The sequence below is a fragment of the Scyliorhinus torazame genome, chromosome 3 (assembly GCF_047496885.1).
Source record: "Scyliorhinus torazame isolate Kashiwa2021f chromosome 3, sScyTor2.1, whole genome shotgun sequence".
In the NCBI taxonomy this organism is placed as follows: Eukaryota; Metazoa; Chordata; class Chondrichthyes; order Carcharhiniformes; family Scyliorhinidae; genus Scyliorhinus; species Scyliorhinus torazame.
Window position 1 is genome coordinate 335,007,759 of NC_092709.1, and position 20,129 is coordinate 335,027,887.

Sequence of the window (20,129 nt, forward strand, 5' to 3'; positions counted from 1 at the left end):
CATCAAACACGTTAGTGGTTAGCACCATGGCTTCACAGCGCCAGGGTCCCAGATTGAATTCCCCGCTGGGTCACTGTCTGTGCTGAGTCTGCACGTTCTCCCCGTGTCTGTGTGGGTTTCCTCCGGGTGCTCCGGTTTCCTCCCACAAGTCCCGAAAGATGTGCTGTTAGGTGAATTGGACATTCTGAATTCTCCCTCCGTGTAGGCACCGGAATGTGGCGACTAGGGATTTTTTCACAGTAACTTCATTGCGGTATTAATGTAAGCCTACTTGTGACAACAAAGATTATTATTATTAATAATATGGAGAAAAAGAAAACACGGAATCACACACAAAATATTGAACTTTAAGTAAGACCTGAGCTTTAATTTATTTTTAATTGGATAAAAATGGACAATGGCTGAGTCTGTACAGTCAGCCACTGGCTGAATTACTGCAGGGTGATTCTCCAAGAAACAATGGAACCCCTTCCTCTTGCCAACCAAGGTACTTTTAAAAGCATCCAGAATTCAATTGCCATCTCCAGTACAGACAAAGGAACATAATGGCCACCTCATCGCGGTTTCTAACGTTTGGGTGAATCAGTTGGTCTACAGGATGGAGGACTTATGGAGTTTTCACTTTTCTTAATTGTGCCCCTCTCACAGGTCTCTGGGTCTCCATGAAATTACTGACAGGTGATCTGAAACAGATTCGGAAGGACCACCCTCACCTGGTGGACAGAAACACAGTGGTGGCGAGGAAAATGGGATTCCCTGAGATTATCATGCCAGGTCTGTCAACTGTAAATGGAGTTAATCGTGCTGGATGACTGCATAGAAATGCTCTGTTAACCAATTAAGTGTTACCTCATTATATTTTAACTCTGGGATACAAAAGTGCAGCTTATCCACTCCCTAATGTTTGGAGCAAATTCAGATTACATGAATGCATATGATGAATTGTTGAAAAAGAGACAAGCAGTCAAAGTTTTTTGTCTTGCACTCATCAGGACAGTTTGCAAGAATATCAATAGTAAAGGGAACAACAATTTATACTGCATGAGAGTGAGTGCTGATTGGTAACCAAAGGTAATCACTGATAACCAGAGTGCACTTGCCAACCAATGAGCACTCCTCTGGAAATAAACCGCAGGCGAGCAATTTTTGTTAACCAATGTTGCTACTTTTAATGATGCGTGCATCTGTACTCCTAGATCCTTTATTGCCTCGAATCAATTTAGACTATTGCTTCCCAAATCTCTGTACTTCTTCAACCAAAATGCATATATCACATTTAAACACAGTGGAATTAAATGCCCATTCTGCACTTTGCCAATTCCCACCTCACTAATTTGGAACCATCTGCAAATTTAGACATTGTGTTTCCAATTTCTTTGTCCCAAGGCTGGATCTTTAATCAGTGGTCAGCGTAGTTTGGGGTCCTCATCCTAAACAGTGTGCTTTAGGCATCCCACCACAATTTTCAATGCACCAACCAATTAAAGTGCATGGGGGGGCTCGCTGTCCAATCAGAGATAGCTGATGGGTTCCCCATGCTGGATGTCCAGTGGGGGGCCCTCCAGCACTCAATGATTGTCAGTCCCACCAGCTGAGGTGTGGGAGCCATCTATGCAAGAATGCAAGCAGCAAAGGGAACATGGAGCTGAGTTTATTTTGCTTTTTTAAAAAGCCATAGCTGGTTGCTAGAGGGGAAGTCCCACCAGGCGATGACCAGTGGTTGCAGCTCTGGGCCCAGTCGCTGTTATCTGTTGAGGTGGTCTGCCATGTGCACTTCCCTCTTCCTGCCCTGAAGCCACCATTTTGACATGACCGGGCTGCCCGCCTTTCCGATTGGAAACCCTGGCCAATGTGAGAATGGGGCCTTCATTGAATTTCATTGGCCCAAGTTGATTGCCAGAGGGCACCCATGGCATCACCCAGCTGCCCTCATTCAAAATGGTTTGGGTTTGGTGAACCGGCCACCAGTGCTTTGCACCCATACGTCTCCGATCCCCACCCTGGCCCATTTGAAAACCCAGTCCCAAATCATGTCCTCCCAGCACCCCTCCCTCGGGACATCCACTCCCCAAATTCTGCCAGCCTGAGGGACTACCCTTAACCGTTTTCTCACCATCTTGCTATCTAACTTGCTGTTTGTCCGTACACACCACATGCTCTGACCTTAATTATGAGGCGGGGTAAGGGGGTATAGCAGAATAGAACAGGTGGAGAAGGAAAAATCCATGTTATTATCGCATGTGCAGCAAAATATAGTGTAAGAATTAATTTAGTGAGAGTCAAATTGAGCGTGGCGCAGAGCAATTCTGACCTGCCCCAAGCAGCGAGGAGAAAACCCATATATGAGGTACCTTTAGAGCAATATCGACACGATCCACCAAACAATGTCTGCACTTGTCCAATAATTTAACTTCAGATTAATGAGCAGTGGGCCGGGACGTCAATAGTCATGTGTATTACATCATTATCCTCACAAAGTAACAGGACGCTAACAATCCTAATGCTATAAAGGGCCAAGGGCTAATATCTGAAGTGGAAATCAGAGTAATTGTCTTGATGGAGCGTCTACCTGTCGCATTATTGATTGCTTTTCACGTTTAAAAATGGGTTTGAAATTTTTGTTTAATTCTGATATTTCCTCAACTGTGAAATTAAAGTCCAAAGATAAATAAAACCGAGTGTTAATAATAAAAATCCCAATATTAAATCCTGCTTAATCCTCATTTAAATTGGTTAGTATCATACTCATCTCCAGGTCAGAAGGTTCCGGTTGCTCACCAGAGATTCGATTGCATAAATCTGTCTGGCGCTTCAGTGGAGCACTGAGGGATGTGCCTTACTTCCGATAAGGTGTGAAAAGCAAGACCCTTTGCTGAAGGCCTCAGTCATCCAGTGTTGTTATGTCAAGAGAATGGAGTTCTCGGGCCCCATTCTCCCCCCAAATTTCAAAGTTAATTTGAGGCGGGTTTTTCAGGGAGTTTCCCGTCGGCTCTGCCGGCGAGTTCTCCAGCGCTATCCAATGATACTTAATCACTTTTTGGGCCCTGTGGGGCTTCTCACCGGTTTACCCCATATTTCTTTTAGCATTGGGGGGCTGAACTCTGAGATCGGGCCTCCATTTTGGTACCCCTATCTCTAAGTGAGCTTGTGGGTCCCCCACACCCCCCAACCATGGGTAATGTCACCTTCCACACACATGGACAATACGCCACACCCCTAAGTGAGGACACCCTACTATCGATCCCTGGGAGTCCCTCCTCGTCAGGCCGCCCCCCGCCAAGCTCCCTTACAGCACCCCCTTCGTTCTAGAACCCCCACCCATCACGCCCTTCAACCTCCCAGAGGCCCCTACCTACCTTCCCTGCAGTCCCCCACCCTTCAAACCCCCTCCTCCACCCTCATTTCATGGGCATGGCCCCCCTGACCCTTGGTAGTGCCACCCTGGCACTCGGGCACTCTTGCACTGCCACCCTGGCACCCAGGCAGTGTTCCCGCTGGCTTTGCGGTGCCATATGGGCACGTTGGCAGTGCCAACTGCCAGCTGGGCAGTTCCAAGGTGCCCACATTCCAGAGGGAGGGCTAGGGAGCCACCGTATACTGACCCTGATGAGCCAGGAGTATCCGATGGTCCGGGAGACCCACAAGGTGGCATTCCGCCTGGTCCACGTTTGTGTGGACCAGTACTGATTGGCGCCCAGCTGCAGCCTCCCTGGGGAGACCGAAGAATCGGTGGAGGCCAGCGGATGCAACGTTAGTAGGTCGTGGGTAAGTTTGATCCCACGAGTATCATTCGACCTCGATGTCTCACAGGTCTCCGGAGTATCTCGTGAGGCGCAGAGCCTGCCAGGAGGCTGGCTGCACGCCTCTCCCGGCATTCTCCGGCCGTATTGCGTTCAGCCAAGAGCCCAACGCGGCTGCAGATTCGCGTCCCTCACATTGTTTGAACACTTTCTTCTCTCAGTCAACCGAATCAAGATAGTCAATAATCTCACAGCTGTTTATGCAACATTGCTATACTCAAAATAGCCACCCCATATTCTTGCATTATCACAATGACTGTTCTTTACGAAAAACCTGAATTTCTGTGGCATCTTTTGCAATCGAGGATGCCCCAAAGCACTTTACAGCCAATGAAGTACTGCTGATCACTACTGTAATGTTGGATACACAAGAGCCAATTTGGACACAGCAATGTCCCACGTGAAGGAATGTAATAACAGCCAGATTATCTGGTTCTGATGAGGTCAGTTGAGGGATTAGCCAGGGCACCAAGGAGAACTCCCCTGGCCGCCTTTGATATAGTGCCACAGTCTGTTACATTCACTGGAAAGTAAACATGGCCTCAGTTTATCTGAAAGACGAACCTCTGACAATGCAGCGCTCCCTCCATGCTGCACTGGGAGTGTCAGCTTGCATTATGTGCTCAGGTTTTGCCATTGGTATTACTGAGCCATAGTTGATGGGCACGATTTGATGGCCACGCTGCACCCAAAAGGCAGCTCACCACAGCTCAACATGGCCGACAAAAGCCTGGAGACTCCGCCCCCAGGATCTACCTGGCTCGCAGTGCCTTGCGAGATTGCGAGACGTCGCAAAGGGAACCCTGCCCATTGTGGGAGGGATCACTTTTTAGAAAATTTGCATAGTGAAGCAAGACAACTAGTCTCACTTTAATGTGAAAATTCCTGAGCTACCCGAGGCATTGGGATCAATCCCTTCACCTCAGAAACTTTGGCAAACACCGTTCAATACTGGTCTCCACAAGTGGGCACCAGATGGAATGGCACTCGTGGGGGTAGCCTGGGAGATCGGAGGCCCCCAGGTGCATGTCCTTTGGGAATGGTGGCACCCTGGCACTGCTGGTGCCACCTGGGCATCCTGGCATTCCAGCTTGGCATTGCTTAGGTGGCACTGGCAGGGGCACTGCTAAGGTGATATGTTGGCACTGCCAAAGTGGCAGCTTGGCACTGCCAGGGTGCAAAGCTGGCATGTTTTGTGCGGATGCAATGGGGCTGCGGCTGCCCTGCATGGAGGGCTGGGGACCGCCCCCCCCCATTGTTGGGGCTGGGGGCGGCACTTCAAGGGCCTGAGAGATCGGGATGCCATTTAAAAATGGCATCCCGATCTCTCACTACACTGAGGAGCTCTGGCAAGTAGAGGTCCTCAGTGTACAGAACGGGGCTATGTGCGGTCTCGCGTGTGCATTTCTCATTGAGGTCCCTTATCAAAAGCGAGTTGCGTTTTATAGCCTTGTATTTCTCTGCGGTGCGAGAGCTGGGAAACACCCAGCTAAACGCACTTGCTTTGGGACTTTGTTCCCATTAAGTTAAAGCGTGCCTGAAGCCTTTAAAGTAAATTTCTTTGGGTGTTAAGCACTTTGAGCAATTGGATTTGAGAAGTTGCTACATAAGTTAGGACACAATTTGCCTTATTATTATAAACTGTTTTAAGTCTTTGAAATGTTATTGATTTTATTAATTAGGTTTCCTTTATATCACAGAATGTAGCCCAGCTAATGGTGTAGCATAGGAATATCATGTCGCAGAGTTGTAGGAAAGCGTCCCCAGTGCCTTTGACCATTTTCCCTTTGTTGACCGAACTGAGCAGGCTGGGATAGCACTAACGACAGCCGACAACATGCATATAAATGATCATGTTGTCATAGCAACTCGGACTCCCTGAATGAACTGTAGCACACCACCACCTCTCATTGTCAAAGCTTAAAAATAAAGAGTAACCATTTGGGTGGATAATGTCAAAATGTCATCTCTGCTGTGTGGGTGGAGTTTTCCAGGCATTCCAAGAGAGTAGAGACTAGGGCTTGATATTTAGGCCCACTGGGCCAGGATTGGGTCTGGGCAGCTACTAAAGGCAGAACTGCTGGCCTGTGAGCCGGGTGCGCCCTTCTCCCTCTCAGACCATATTTTAGGCTGGGTGATGGGAGGCCCACCAACGCAAGGCAGGGAGCTAACCTGGATAGTTAGTTAATGGACACTTCTGGTCAATTAAGGGAGGCTAACTGGGCCTATTAGTTGGCCTCCAGGTTTCCAGAGGCAGCAGGAGCTAGTTAAACTGTCGAGATGAGGTTTCCAGCAGACTAATTGGCCTATCGACTGATATCAAGGTTGTTACAGCCATGCAAGGATTGTGAATCCTGGCTCCACTTGAAATGGAAGAGTGCAAATGTGCAAAAAGAAACTTCACAATTATTTGGGTACAGAATTAGAGATTACGTTGTGGATAAATAGAATTGACAAAAAAACAGGCCTTCCAAACCATCAGAGCCATGTGTAAATGGTTCTAATCATTTATATTTGACCTTTCCTGTTAGCCAGGTTTTAACCAACACCCCAAGAGGGGAGAAGGAACAGAGACTTGTTTTGAAAGAAAATGTTGTCTTTTGGTCTTTTACCAATGCTTTATCATAGATAAAAGTTGAATTCATTAGCAGTTAACACAAAAAAACAATTGTACTGACTCTTCGACTATTATACTTTCCTGAAGTATAATCAATTAAATCACATAAGACGTTCAGTCTTCGGGCACAATTTAGTGGCCTCATCGCACCCGACTTGGTGACGCGACGAGGCCATTTAATTTCTCCGGAGATTCGTGATGTTCGGAATGCCTCGAGAGATCTAACGAAATCTCATGAGATGTCACCAGCTGGATCTTGTCCTCGATGGGCGAGATCCAGATTAACGTATTCAAATGGGTGGGGAGGAGGGGTGGGGGGGGTGGGGAGAGTCTCCCAGGCCATTGGAGGCCTCAGGGTGTTTGGGATCTGGGCACTGCTGCTGGCACCTTGGCACTGCCAGCCTGACACTTTGGAACTGCAACCTGATCACCCCGTCAGTGCCACCCTGACACTGCCAGGGTGCCCAGGTGGCATTGCCAGACTGCCAAGGGCAGTACCAGGGTTCCAGGATGGCTGTGCTTAGGTGCCCATGTGCCAGGTTGTCCATGCCAGGGAGCAGGGCCGGGGGCATGCCCTGCCCTGAAGGTGTGGGGGGAGGGGGAAGGGGCTTGAGTACCCCCTAGCAGGTAAGCTGGGGCAGTGGGGGGTGGTCCAGAGGCCATGGTGGGGAATGCCGAAGGGGGGGGTCCAAGGATCGGGTGGCATTTAAAATTGGCTGAGGTCATCAGTGCAGGGAATGTGGTAAGAGAGGTCTGGGGGAGGGGGGAAGGGCGTTCCCTGCAGAGGCCAAAACAAACGGCAGAGTCCCGTTAGATAGCGGGGTGGTCTGAAAAATCCTGCCCTTGGTATCCACTTCAATAAACAGATCGCAATATCGGTTTGATACGTCCTTGAAGCAATGGTATTTCTGACTTTGCAGCTCCCCCTCTGATTGACAGAGGAATCACAACGATTCAGTGGGAAATATTGCTTTTTTCCCCCCAAAATCCAGGTGATGTCCGGAACGATATTTACGTCACTCTGGTCCAAGGAGAGTTTGACAAACAGAACAAGACCACTCAGAAGAATGTTGAGGTTTTGATGTGTGTCTGCGACGAAAGAGGAGATGTCATTCCGGTAAGATAATTCAGAGTTCTGAGCCCATTCCCCCCTATTGCTGGTGGGTGTGGAACGAGGAGGCTAGATTCTCAGCTCCAATTGTCAGGAATCAAAAGGGAAATTGTGAGAATTGCAGCCCCCAAGTGGCATCAGAGAAAATCATGAATGGTCCCGACTTGAACGGTTCACTTGCCGGTGCAGAGTGACCCTGATATGCACTCTCATTTCCTGTCTTTCGTGAGAGTAAGATAGATTGTACAGCTCAGGAACAGGCCATTTGGTCCAGTTGGTCGAATCCAGTGTTAATATTCCACCCTTTTATTCCTAACTCCCTCACCTAAATTAGCTTGTCTGCAAATGCTATCAAATTTAATTTTACATTCTTATATTTGCATTGTTTTTCTCTATTTATCACCAGTTGAGTTCAACTGCAAAGGGTCACTGTCTCCTTGAACAGATGTTTAGCGAATGGTTCATCGAGTCAGCTGCATGTGTTAAAGTGCAGCTGACTCCAAACAGATCCAATTTTCACTAGTATAATGTCCAAAACACGATTGGTTGGCTTTACACATTTCAAGGAAAGTTTAAAGCTATCTCAGTTATTTCTATAGGCAGTGCACCCTTTTGGAGAGGTGAGCTACTCCTTTGTGTAGCTCCAGGGACACCTTTGGGAGAACTTACGATGCCCTTGGGAGAGGTAAAATGCCCTTTGGCAGAGGTCAAGTGCCCATTGGCATTATTTAATGTAAACATGACTGTGAATAAAAATTAGATACACTCACTGGATCTGTCAAGCTCACTGGAGCTGTCAAGCTCACTGGAGCTGTCAAGGCATTTAAATCTCCTTTCTTTATTTTCTTTTGCAAAAAATCAATCAGTAATTTAAAAAATCATCAGTGTTTGCTATTTCATTCTTTCTGTTGATGTAAGCCTGAGGGTAATCATTCACTGATTTGTGCTGTATGACTGATTCCACAACCTAGCATTATCACAGTGGGGTGCCTATCAGTTCACAGTTTGATTGGCAGTTCCAAGTCATTAATGTTTTTGACGTGGGCTATGAATACAACTAATTTTTTTACAAGGGTAAAGGCATTTAAAGGAATGTAAATGTATTGAATGGGTCCTAATGAATGAGAGTGTGTTATTTTCATTATGGTAAATAATAATAGGGCAGCACGGTAGCACAAGTGGATAGCACTGTGGCTTCACAGCGCCAGGGTCCCAGGTTCGATTCCCCGCTGGGTCACAGCGTAGTCTGCACGTTCTCCCCATGTCTGGGTGGGTTTCCTCCGGGTGCTCCAGTTTCCTCCCACAGTCCAAAGACGTGCAGGTTAGGTGGATTGGCCATGCTAAATTGCCCTTAGTGTCCAAAAAGGTCAGGAGGGGTTATTGGGTTATGGGGATGGAGTGGAAGTGAGGGCTTAAAGTGGGTCGGTGCAGACTCGATGGGCCGAAAGGCCTCCTTCTGCACTGTATGGTCTATGTAATAATAATATTATTCATCAATAGACACTTAATAAATTTATTTTAATTTATCTCAGCATGAATACTGAGGTCTCCCCATGGTAGATACTGGTTTAGTGGGTTTGTACGGTGCAGAAGGGTTGGCATGAGTTGACACTAAATTGACAGGAGCTAACAAGGGCCAAGGGGGTTGGATAGATGGGACATAGGTTGACATATAGAGTAGGATAGCCTATGAGTGTGGATAGAGGGTCATATGTTGGCATGGTAGGTATGGGGGGTGGTTTGGAAGTATGAGATGGCATGGGTTGGCATGAATGGGGATTGTGTGGAAGGTAAAGGGCTGTGGGGAATGAGGGCTATTTTTTAGTTTTATTATTGTTGAAACAGCTGCGATGAAGTCCCAGAGCAGTCCAGTAGCCCATGTGTCTTTGCCCGAATTCGGTTCCAGGGGGGCAATGGGCCTCCCCACCTCACTGGAATGAAAATGAGAACATCTGGAGCTCTTTCTCCCGAATCAGGAATTTTCCCGCCTCTGCACCCCCGACTAACAAACGGAAATTCAGGCTTTTGTCAGGCCGGGGCATCAAGGATTGTGAGCCAAGTCGAGTAGATGGAGATACATGTGGAGCAGACACAGATCTGAATTTTTCAATTGGTGGGATCTCGCTTCCCGCCACTCGAAGTGTCGGTGGGGAATACATCAGATGGATGTAGGCATCACTCTAGATGAAGGCCCATCTCAGAGAGCTCATGGCCAATCTAGTTAGCTGGCAGATCTCCAGTCCCTGCAACGACAGGAGCTACAGTGGACTGAAGAGGCAATGCACCAACAGATCTGAGCCTAAGTCTGGGAACTGGAGGACAAGGTAGGTTTAAGGGGTCCCAGGGCCTGGTATTTTTCAGGCTTCCCCCCACACAAGGTAAATCCGTCTGCCTGTGGTTGGGCAGGAAATAGCCCTTAAGTGGTGAATAACTGGCCACTTAAGGGCCTCTATTGAGGTTAGGGTGGGTTTCCCGTTCGAGGCCTCGCCCTTGATAGCATAAAATTGCTGTGTGATCGGGAACCCGGAGATAACACCATTCCTTCATGCTCCCCCCGCCACCACCCTGGCCTAAAATTCCCACCAGTGGGGGAGCGTAAAATTCCAGCCATGATCTGACCGAATGATGGACTAATCTCAAGGGCCTGAAGAGCTGTCCCACATTCCCGCTCCCCTCAGGTTGAATTCTTGTTCTCTGCCCTTCTCCAACCCCAGGAATTCCAGGAGCCGTGTCTGAAATGGATTAGTTGTACAGGGGGAGGGAGAGAGATCAAACGAGAATACCAAGGTGTAAATCTTGAAGGAACACATCACCTTCGTCTGCCAGCGATAAAGGCTCCAGTGGGAACTGCAGAATTTTGTGTGTGGAAAATTAAAGAGATCTGTGGGTCCTGGTTGACAATAAATTGAAGCAATTGCAACAATGCTCAGCAGCAACGAGGAAAGCAAATCAAATGTTGGGGTGTATTAAAAGTTCAATATTCAGTCGAAATAGTGAGGTAATCCTGCTACTGTATAAATCATTGGCGTGATGACACTGAGAATATTGTATACAGTTCTGGTCAACCTCAGGACAAAAAGGATTTGCAGCCATTGGAAGAATCTATGGGAATGTAACTAGATTGATTTAGGTGTGAAGGGTTAGGATTATGAAAAATGATTATGAAAATAGGTTTTCACCGGGAAAGTGAAGTTTCTCAGAGTCTAAAGGAACGAGATGATGTCCAGCTATCAGAAGATATTTCACCTTAGCCAGAGCAGTAGAACCAGAGGACCTGACTTGTGCTTGGTGTAAATTGAAGAACTCATCTGTGGAATACATCAGTGAATAAAGCAGTCTCTGGAGCGGTTTTCGCTGGGAGATGGTTTGAACAGTCATTGCTAATTCATTTAGATGCAAATTAGATTTCTTTCAGAAAATCACATCTTGGGCGACGGTATGTGAATAATTTGAGGCATGATATTAGGGCAGGATTTATCTGAAGGGGAATGTTTCCCCACCTGACACCCGAAGCATGGGGAACGCATCCCCATCGATCACAGCTGCCGCGCAGCCATTTGCCATTCCGAGGAGCGTCACTTGGCTGGAGAGGGGCCTTCCATCCCCCATTCAGGTGGAAGTCCTCCCTCAGATAGCTGCTGGCCAACCTCACGTCCTCTAGCACCAGAGACTCAAGACTGGATTACAAGCAAAGAATAAAGGACAAATAACAATACAGCACAGGAACAGACCCTTCGGCCCTCCAAGCCTGCGCTGACCATGGTACCTGCCCAAACAAAAACCATCTGCACTTATGGAGTCTGTATCCTTCCATTCCCACCCATATTTATCTCGATGCCGCCTAAGTGCCACTATCGTACCTGCTCCCACCACCTCCCCAGGCACCACGTTCCATATATTTCCCACCCTCTGTGTAAAAAATGTGCCTCGAACCTCTGTTCTAAACTTTTCCCCACGCACTTTAAACATACGTCCCCCAGTACTTGACTCTTATACCCTAGGAAAGAGCATCTGACAATCCACTCTGTCTATGCCACTGATAATCTTGTAGACCTCTATCAGGTTGCCTCTCAACCTCCGTCGTTCCAGTGAGAACAGATTCTAAGACCCCCCAACCTTACTCCTGAAAATTTGGTTCTAATTTTTAGACTACCTCGTCCCAGACTCCTCAATCACTGGGAATAGTTTCTCCTCCTCAATATTTGTTGCATTGCATAACTTGAAAACTTCTAATTATCTCTTGTGATGTGTCACAGATCACTCAGGGGGTCCACATTGCTGTGGCAACATACTTGTAGTCGTCTGGAGTTATGGATAGTGATGGTAGTGCACCCAACTTTCTTTTCATCACTTGGCTGACCAGGAGTCTCTCCCACTCTTACCGCCAGCCACCGGCGTGCATTGGAAAGATTTTGGAGGTTGACACTCAATCTATTTGGCTGCATTATGAACCCACCTTCCTTGGTCATCAAATTCTGGAGTGGGACTCAAACCCTGAGGTTCTAGTTCAGAGGCAGAGACGCTACCCACTTCACAACAAGACCTCCAAACCACCCCTTAACGTTCTGAATTCCAGAAAGTAGAACCTTAGCTATTGCAATCTCTCCGGGCAATTTTTTTTCTTTTAAATTTAGAGTACCCAATTCATTTTTTCAATTAAGGGGCAATTTAGCGTGGCCAATCCACCTACCCTGCACATCTTTGGGTTGTGGGGGCGAAACCCACGCAAACACGGGGAGAATGTACAAACTCCACATGGACAGTGACCCAGAGCCGGGTTCGAACCTGGGACCTCGGCGGCGTGAGGCAACAGGGCTAACCCACTGTGCCACCATGCTGCCCTCTCCAGGCAATGTAACCCTTGGATTTTGGGTATCATTCTGGAAAATTTCTCGTGCACCTTCTCTAGGGCCAGTAGATCCTTCATCAGGCGTGCTGTCCAGAATTGCTCAGAGTGCTCCAGCTGTAGTCTAACCAGGACCGTGTATTAGAACATAGAACATAGAACAGTACAGCACAGTACAGGCCCTTCAGCCCACGATGTTGTGCCGACCATTTATCCTAAGCTAAGATCAACCTAACCTACACCCCTTCAATTTACTGCTGTCCATGTGCTTGTCTAAGAGTCGCTTAAATGGGGCTTTTCACAGTAACTTCATTTGAAGCCTACATGTGACAATAAGCGATTTTCATTTCATTTCAATGTCCCTAATGACTCTGACTCCACTACTTCTGCTGGCAGTGCATTCCACACACCCACCACTCTCTGTGTAAAGAACCGACCTCTGACATCTCCCCCATACCTTCCTCCAATCACCTTAAAATTATGTCCCCCTCGTGACAGCCATTTCCACCCTGGGGAAAAGTCTCTGGCTAGCCACTCTATCCATGCCTCTCATCACCTTGTACACCTCTATCACGTCACCTCTCTGCCTTCTTCGCTCCAGTGAGAAAAGCCCTAGCTCCCTCAACCTTTCTTCATAAGACATGCATTGTACTGTTGAAGTATGATTTCTATCCCCTATATTAAGGTTAGCATTCCACTAGCGTTTTTGATTGTTTTCAGCTCCTCTTTATGATATTTTAATAATCTGTGTACCTTGAACCCCCAATATCTCAAGTCCTCCAGTATATTGAGCCTTTCAGCATTTGGAAAGTACACCGTTCAATCATTTTTATGTCCTAAGTGGATGACTTTGCACTTGTCTGCACTGAAATTGCACAAGTTTTGCCAATTCAATTAACCTATTCATATTTCTCATTATTTACATTGTAAATATGTTTACAATTCTTTGTGCCATTCAGAAACTTGGATGGGTGACTTTATATCCCATCATCTGAATCCTTAATAAATACAGCGAGCAGTTGAGGCCCCAACACAGATCCTTGCAAGATGCCACTTGCCACTTCCTGCCAAGTATTTGCCCTTTCTCCCTGTCAACCAGCCAATTTCCTATCAAGGTTAAATGATTTGCTTTCAATTCCAAAGGCTAATGAGAATGATAAATATTGACCAGGACACTGGGGGAATATGGTGTATTTTTTTGGTCACCATATTTAAGGAATGATATACTTTCACTTGAACAAGTTCAGAGAAGATTCACGAGGCTGATTCCCTGGGATGAGGGGTATGTCTTATGAGGAAAGGTTGAGCAGGTTGGGCCTATATCCATAGGAGTTTAGAAGAATGAGAGGTGATCCTGGAATAGAAAAGGTTCTCAGGGTGCTTGATAGGGTAGATGCTCAGAGGATGATTCCCCTTGTTGGAGAGTCTAAGCCATAGGGCATAATCTCAGAGTAAGGGGGGGTCACCCATTCAAGACAGGGGTGAGGGGGTATTTCTTCATAGAACCCCTACAGTGCAGAAGGAGGCCATTCAGCCCATTGAGTCTGCACTGCCCCTCTGAAAGGGCACCCTACCTAGGCCCACTTCCCGACCCTATCCCGATAACGCCATAACCTAACTTGCATATCCCTGGACACTAAGCGGCAATTTATCATGATCAATCCACCTAACCTGCACATATTTGGACTGTGGGAGGAAACCGGAGCACCCGGAGGAAATCCACGCAGACAAGGGGAGAAAGTGCAAACTCCACACAGGTTGTTACCCAAGGCCAGAATTGAACCTGGGTCCCTGGCACTGTGAGGCAACAGTGCTAACCACTGTGCCACCGTGCCTCCCCAGAGGGTAGTGAATCTGTGTTGTTATTTCCTGCAGAGAGCTGTAGAGGTTGGGTCGTTCAAGACTGAGATAGACAGATTTTTAATTCCAAAGGGAATCAAGTGTTATCGGGGAAAGGCGGGAAAGTGAAGTTGCGATTATCATATAAGGTCAGTTATGATCGCATTGAATGGCAGAGCAGACTCGATGGGCCGAATGGTCCCCTTCTGCTCCTCTGTCTTATTGTGTTATGGTCTTCTGGTCAGGGGGCACGGTTTAAAAATAAGGGGTTTCCCATCCAAGAAAGAGATGAGGAATTAATTTTCTCAGAAGGTTATTTGCGTTTGGATTTCTCTTCCTCCAGCGGTTGGTGAACTATTGAAGGCTGAAGTAAACAGGCATTTGATCTCCAAGGGAATCAAAGGTGATTGGGTAGGCGGGGGTAGGCAGGAAAATAGAGTTAAGGATGCAATCTGCTCAACTATGAGTCCTTAATCTGTATGCTCTTAATCCTGTTCTTAATCTGTACGTTCTTGTGAGAATCTCCATGTTCCTCTTCAAAACAATGCTTTGGGATATATTTTGCGTGACAGGACAGGTGGAATCTTGGTTTCAGATCTCATCCGAAGCCCATCTAAATATTTTGTTCGAGCCTTCAGAGTAACACTTGAACTCACAACCTTCTGACTCTCTGCTGAGTGGAGACCAGGGCTGACAGGAGAACTTCACCACCGTACTTTGTCGTGAAGAAAGTAGGTTCCCTTCCCCCGTGCTGTCAGTCTCCACCTGACAAAGTGCCAAGAAAGAAAGAGGTATTGCCTTCTGTAATGTCTGAAGGGATGTTATCTCTCCAAGCAGTTTGTCGTTATTAAAATATAACCTGTCGTCTCCTTATAAGTAATGTAATTATTTCGGCCTCACATGAATATCACACTGTGCCTTTTCAAAAAGTAATCAATTTTACCGCCCACTCCAGACATTTTATTAATGAAGTACTCAGAGCATGGACTGGCAATAGATGGAATTTTTATCTCAAAACGAGAAGTGGGCACAATTAATCATTTTTGAAAAGTGTGGCTTTGTGGAAATTGCTGCTCTGAATTCTTTATTTTTTTCCTCTCCCTCCGATGCCTAGAATGCCGTTAGCCAAGGGGCTGGAGACAAACCTGTCACTCACTACCAATCGGTGGTTTATTACCAGATCAAGCAACAGCGCTGGATGGAGACTGTCAAGGTCAGTGCGAGCTTTATGCTAACTCCGTCTCGGCTAAAGATCTAAATCAGAGCAAGGGAACAGGACATGGAGGAGTGGCAAACGGTTCCGCCAGCTGCTTCAAGGCTGTTTTGTAAAACCAGACCGCAAGAGAATAGAAATGGACTGTGTTCAGGAATAGACATCAGATCCGAGACTTAGAACTCTGTCTCCGCAGATACTGTCTGACCGGCTGGGTTAACTTCACAAATGTAATGTGCGCACATGGGCTGGGTTTCAAGGGGTACCATGACAAACCCCCCCTCCCCCCCCCCCCACACCCCTTCCCTCGCCCACCAGCTAATACATTGAGCGGCACCTGTCCACAGGCCCAATTGTGCCCTGCAGCAATTTAACACTGGGAGCAGCGTTTGCAGCTTTCAGGCCAGACCTCTACCCCTATCCTGGGAGGATGTTCTAATTAGAGAGCTGCCAGCCAATTGGATGGCCAGCAACTCTGCAGTCCCAGCAGCGCCAGCCAGGAGCGGTGGTCCCTGCTGGGATTACAAACGGTCCCATCATGATGCTGCAGTGGGGGGTGGTGGGTGTAATGCGGTGGGGATGGGGGGTGGGGGCAGGGGCGGGAAAACTGAGAGGGAGTCAGATACTCTAAATACCTAAGAAACCTGTCAAATCCAATTTAAGTTGTAGAATTCTATACACCCGAACCTGGAGTTTCCACTGTGGTATTACCATAACTGTAAGAACTGCAAGGGTTAATAAAGTGTCCAGAGTAGCCACTAGAGGGAGCTACAGTTACATGTATATAAGGCAGTGATGCTAAGCCTTGTGGGAGAGTGTGTGCAGGAGTTAGCTAGAGAGAGTAGTCAGAAGTACAAATAGTGTGAGTGAGAGCAGATCATAGTTTATATCAGTATTAAGATTAGCTGCAGATAAGTGTGGTTTAAATGTTAATAATCAACTGTGTATTCTTTCAGCCTACGTGTCGAATCCAAGTTAGTAGTGTTAATAAATTTATCGCTTTGTTTAAGTTCAAGCTATTTTTGTTTTTTGTGAACACTATGCCAACCATCCTGAAATAAGCAACACAAAGAACACCACATCCACTTCATCAACACGCTGATTTCTCTGATTCAACTCCGCAACCCCCCACCTGATATCAGTATAACTGACGTAAAATAATTATTTCTGAGCTTCACTAATCTCTTGCGCTCATTTTAGAGAGCATTGTCCTGGAATCATCCACCCTCCCCCTCCCCCCCCAAAACCTGACCATAACCCCAAGGTGAATGAATTTGTCACCGCTGGGCGTTTCAGTGAACTGCACTTGGCTATTAAGGAAGAACAATGCAGCTGGGATCTATTGGATGCGAGAATGTGAATTTTAAAAGATCTTGAATTTTATTTCAAAATTTGCGAATTAAATTCACAATTGTACCGCAATCTCAGAAAATAGCTTTGCACAATGTTGTTAAAGGTCATTTTCAGTCATTTAAATCTAGGACACGCACAGGATTAACACAGCGATGGAAAATGTAAGATTTATGTTTGTGAAAAATTCACCTCCAGCAGGATTAATCAAACTTGCACCAAATTATCATCATTAAATATATCAAGGAACCTTTTTACAAGACATGACATTGTAAACCATGTGATGCCTGATCATAATAGTTTTGGGCAGATCTTGCGTGAAAATGAATCCGGCTGACTGCTGGATATACCTTCAGCTCAGGCTGGATTTGAAGAACAGAGGTGATGGAGGGTGGTGCCTTGGGATGGGGCATGAATCAGCCGACAGCTGGAGATATTGGAGGGGGCTATAGACACATTGGTGGTCAGGTAAATCAGAGTGCAGGGGTGTGAAAAGCCGAGAGATAACAAAGACATTGGCAGAGACAATTTTGGGGTGTGGAAACACCTCGGGGAGTGGGGGTGTTGCTCAGTGGAGTGAGGGGGATTAGACGCCGGGAGGAACATCGGAGATGTTGGAAGGGAGAATGATCGAAAGCCACCTGCCGCTGGGAGATGGGTTCAGTGTGGAAGTGTTCAAGCATAGTGGGCAGAGGGGAACATAGATACATAGGAATGAGGAGCAGAAGTAGGCAATTTAGCCCTTCGAGCCTGCTCCGTCATTCAATCACAGCTGATCTCTTCCTGGTCTCAAATCCACCTCCCCACCTGTGCCTCATGTCCCTTTAACCTGTTTGTTAAATCAAAAATATATCCATCTCCTTCTTGAAACCATTAAATGGCACCGATTCCACTGTACTATGGGGCAGCAAATTCCATAAATTCACCACCCGCTGCGAGAAGTAATTCCTCCTCATCTCAGTTTAAGGAAGGGAGTGCAGTGATGGGGAGCAGGTGAGTTCCATCCAACAGATAAGTGGAAAGACGCTTGAAAACCATTACAAGCTGGACCCAGCATTCATCACCTTCCTTATTTATTGCTGGCTTTTCCAAGGGCCGGGAAGCCAGACTGCCTCACATGACAGTTAAAATGGACATTGAAATCTAAGGTACGCAGACTTGCTATAATATTCAAATGACCAATCCAACTCCAGGGAGCAGATTAGTCACCCATACTGCCCCCACCCTGCCCATTCTTCTCTCTGTTAAATCCAGAAATGGCAGGTTGGATTTGATATTCTTAATATTTTGACAAATTCCACCCAACCCCAACTTAACCATTTTGGGGGGGAATTTAACTTATCCACATGCTTTCCATGTCCAAAACTGTCTCCGGCCGATTATTTGGTGTCTCAGGAGAGATCCGCGTTAAAGAAAATACCCATCCTTTCTGTTCATTAATTAGTCCCACCTCTCTGCTCCTCATCCTTCATTTTGTCAGAAACCTAATTGCTCCAACTTGTGCTCGCGTTTGCTCACGGCTGCCCTTCCTCAGAGCTTTTGTCCTTGTCACAAGTAATCCTTCCAGGAAAAACAATTTCCCGTGCTCTCAGAACACTTCCGACTGACCCATCCGGCAAAGTGGCACAGTGGCTGCTGCCTCACAGAGCCAGGGACCGGGGTTCAATTTTATCCTTGGGTGACTGTCTGTGCGGAGTCTGCAGGTTCTCCCTGTGTGAGTTTCCTATGGGTGCTCCAGTTTCCTCCCACAGTCCAAAGGTGTGCCATGCTAAAAAACATTTTTTTCTTTTCTTTATAAATTTAGAATACTCAATTCATTTTTTCCAATTAAGGGACACTTTAGTGTGGCCAATCCACCTACCCTGCATATAAGAACATAAGAACTAGGAGCAGGAGTAGGCCATCTGGCCCCTCGAGCCTGCTCCGCCAGTCAATGAGATCATGGCTGATCTTTTGTGGATTCAGCTCCACTTTCCGGCCCGAACACCATAACCCTTAATCCCTTTATTCTTCAAAAAACTATCTACCTTTATCTTGAAAACATTTAATGAAGGCGCCTCAACTGCTTCACTGGGCAGGGAATTCCCTGGATTTACAATCCTTTGGGTGAAGAAGTTCCTCCTAAACTCAGTCCTAAATCTACTTCCCCTTATTTTGAGGCTATGCCCCCTAGTTCTACTTTCACCCGCCAGTGGAAACAACCTCCCTGCATCAATCCTATCTATTCCCTTCATAATTTTATATATTTCTATAAGGTCCCCCCACATCCTTCTAAACTTCAACGAGGACAATCCCTGTCTACTCAACCTCTCCTCATAATCCAACCCCTTCAACTCTGTGATTAACCTAATGAATCTCCTCTGCACACCCTCCAGCGCCAATACATCTTTCTCAGGTAAGGAGACCAAAACTGAACACAATACTCCAGGCGTGGCCTCACTAACACCTTATACAGTTGCAGCATAACCTCCCCAGTCTTAAACTCCATCCCTCTAGCAATGAAGGGCAAAATTCCATTCGCCTTCTTAATCACCTGTTGGACCTGTAAAGCAACATTTTGCGACTCATGTACTAGTACACCAAGGTCCCTCGGCACAGCAGCATGTTTTAATATTTTATCATTGAAATAATAATCTTTTTTGCTGTTATTCCTACCAAAATGGATAGCCTCACATTTGTAACCTCACATCTTTTGGGTTGTGGGGGCGAAACACACGCAAACACAGGGAGAATGTGCAAACTCCACACGGACAGTGACCCAGAGCCGGGATCGAACCTGGGACCTCGGCGCCATGAGGCTGGCCATGCTAAATTGCACCTAGGTGGGATTATGTGGAAAGTTTGAGGGATTGGTGCTCTTTCAGAGGTTGGTGCAGACTCTATGGGTTGAATGGCCTCCTTCTGTACTGTAGGGATTCTATGATTCTATGATCCTATTTCAATGGATGACCAGCCAGATCTTCTCCATTACAGAATCACAGAAAAATACAGAGCAGATAGGCTCTTCAGCCCATCGAGTCTGCACCAACGCATGAAAGGCACCTGGGGCGAAATTCTCCGACCCCCCCCGCCGGGTCGGAGAATCGCCGGGGGCTGGCGTGAATCCCGCTGGTTGCCGAAGTCTCCAGCACCGGTTCGGCGGGGGCGGGAATCGCGCCGTGCCGGTTGGCGGGCCCCCCCGCTCGATTCCCGCCGCTAAAATGCCTGTCCCGCCGGCGTAAATTAAATCACCTACCTTACCGGCGGGACAAGGCGGCGCGGGCGGGCTCCAGGCTCCTGGGGGGACGCGGGGCGATCTGGCCCTGGGGGGTGCCCCCACGGTGGCCTGGCCCGCGATCGGGGCCCACCGATCC

The 20,129-nt window shown here is 47.1% G+C and overlaps 1 protein-coding gene across 1 annotated transcript in view; it reads left to right on the forward strand.

The window, feature by feature from the left end:
* The window catches only part of LOC140409300 (dedicator of cytokinesis protein 2-like), a 1,572,852-nt gene that overhangs the window by 335,712 nt on the left and 1,217,011 nt on the right, over positions 1-20,129 (forward strand). Inside the window, exons 13-15 of the mRNA XM_072497681.1 lie at positions 649-774; positions 7,410-7,534; positions 15,328-15,426. Of these exons, the coding sequence (XP_072353782.1) occupies positions 649-774; positions 7,410-7,534; positions 15,328-15,426 (350 nt within the window). The remainder of the gene's footprint in view (positions 1-648; positions 775-7,409; positions 7,535-15,327; positions 15,427-20,129) is intronic.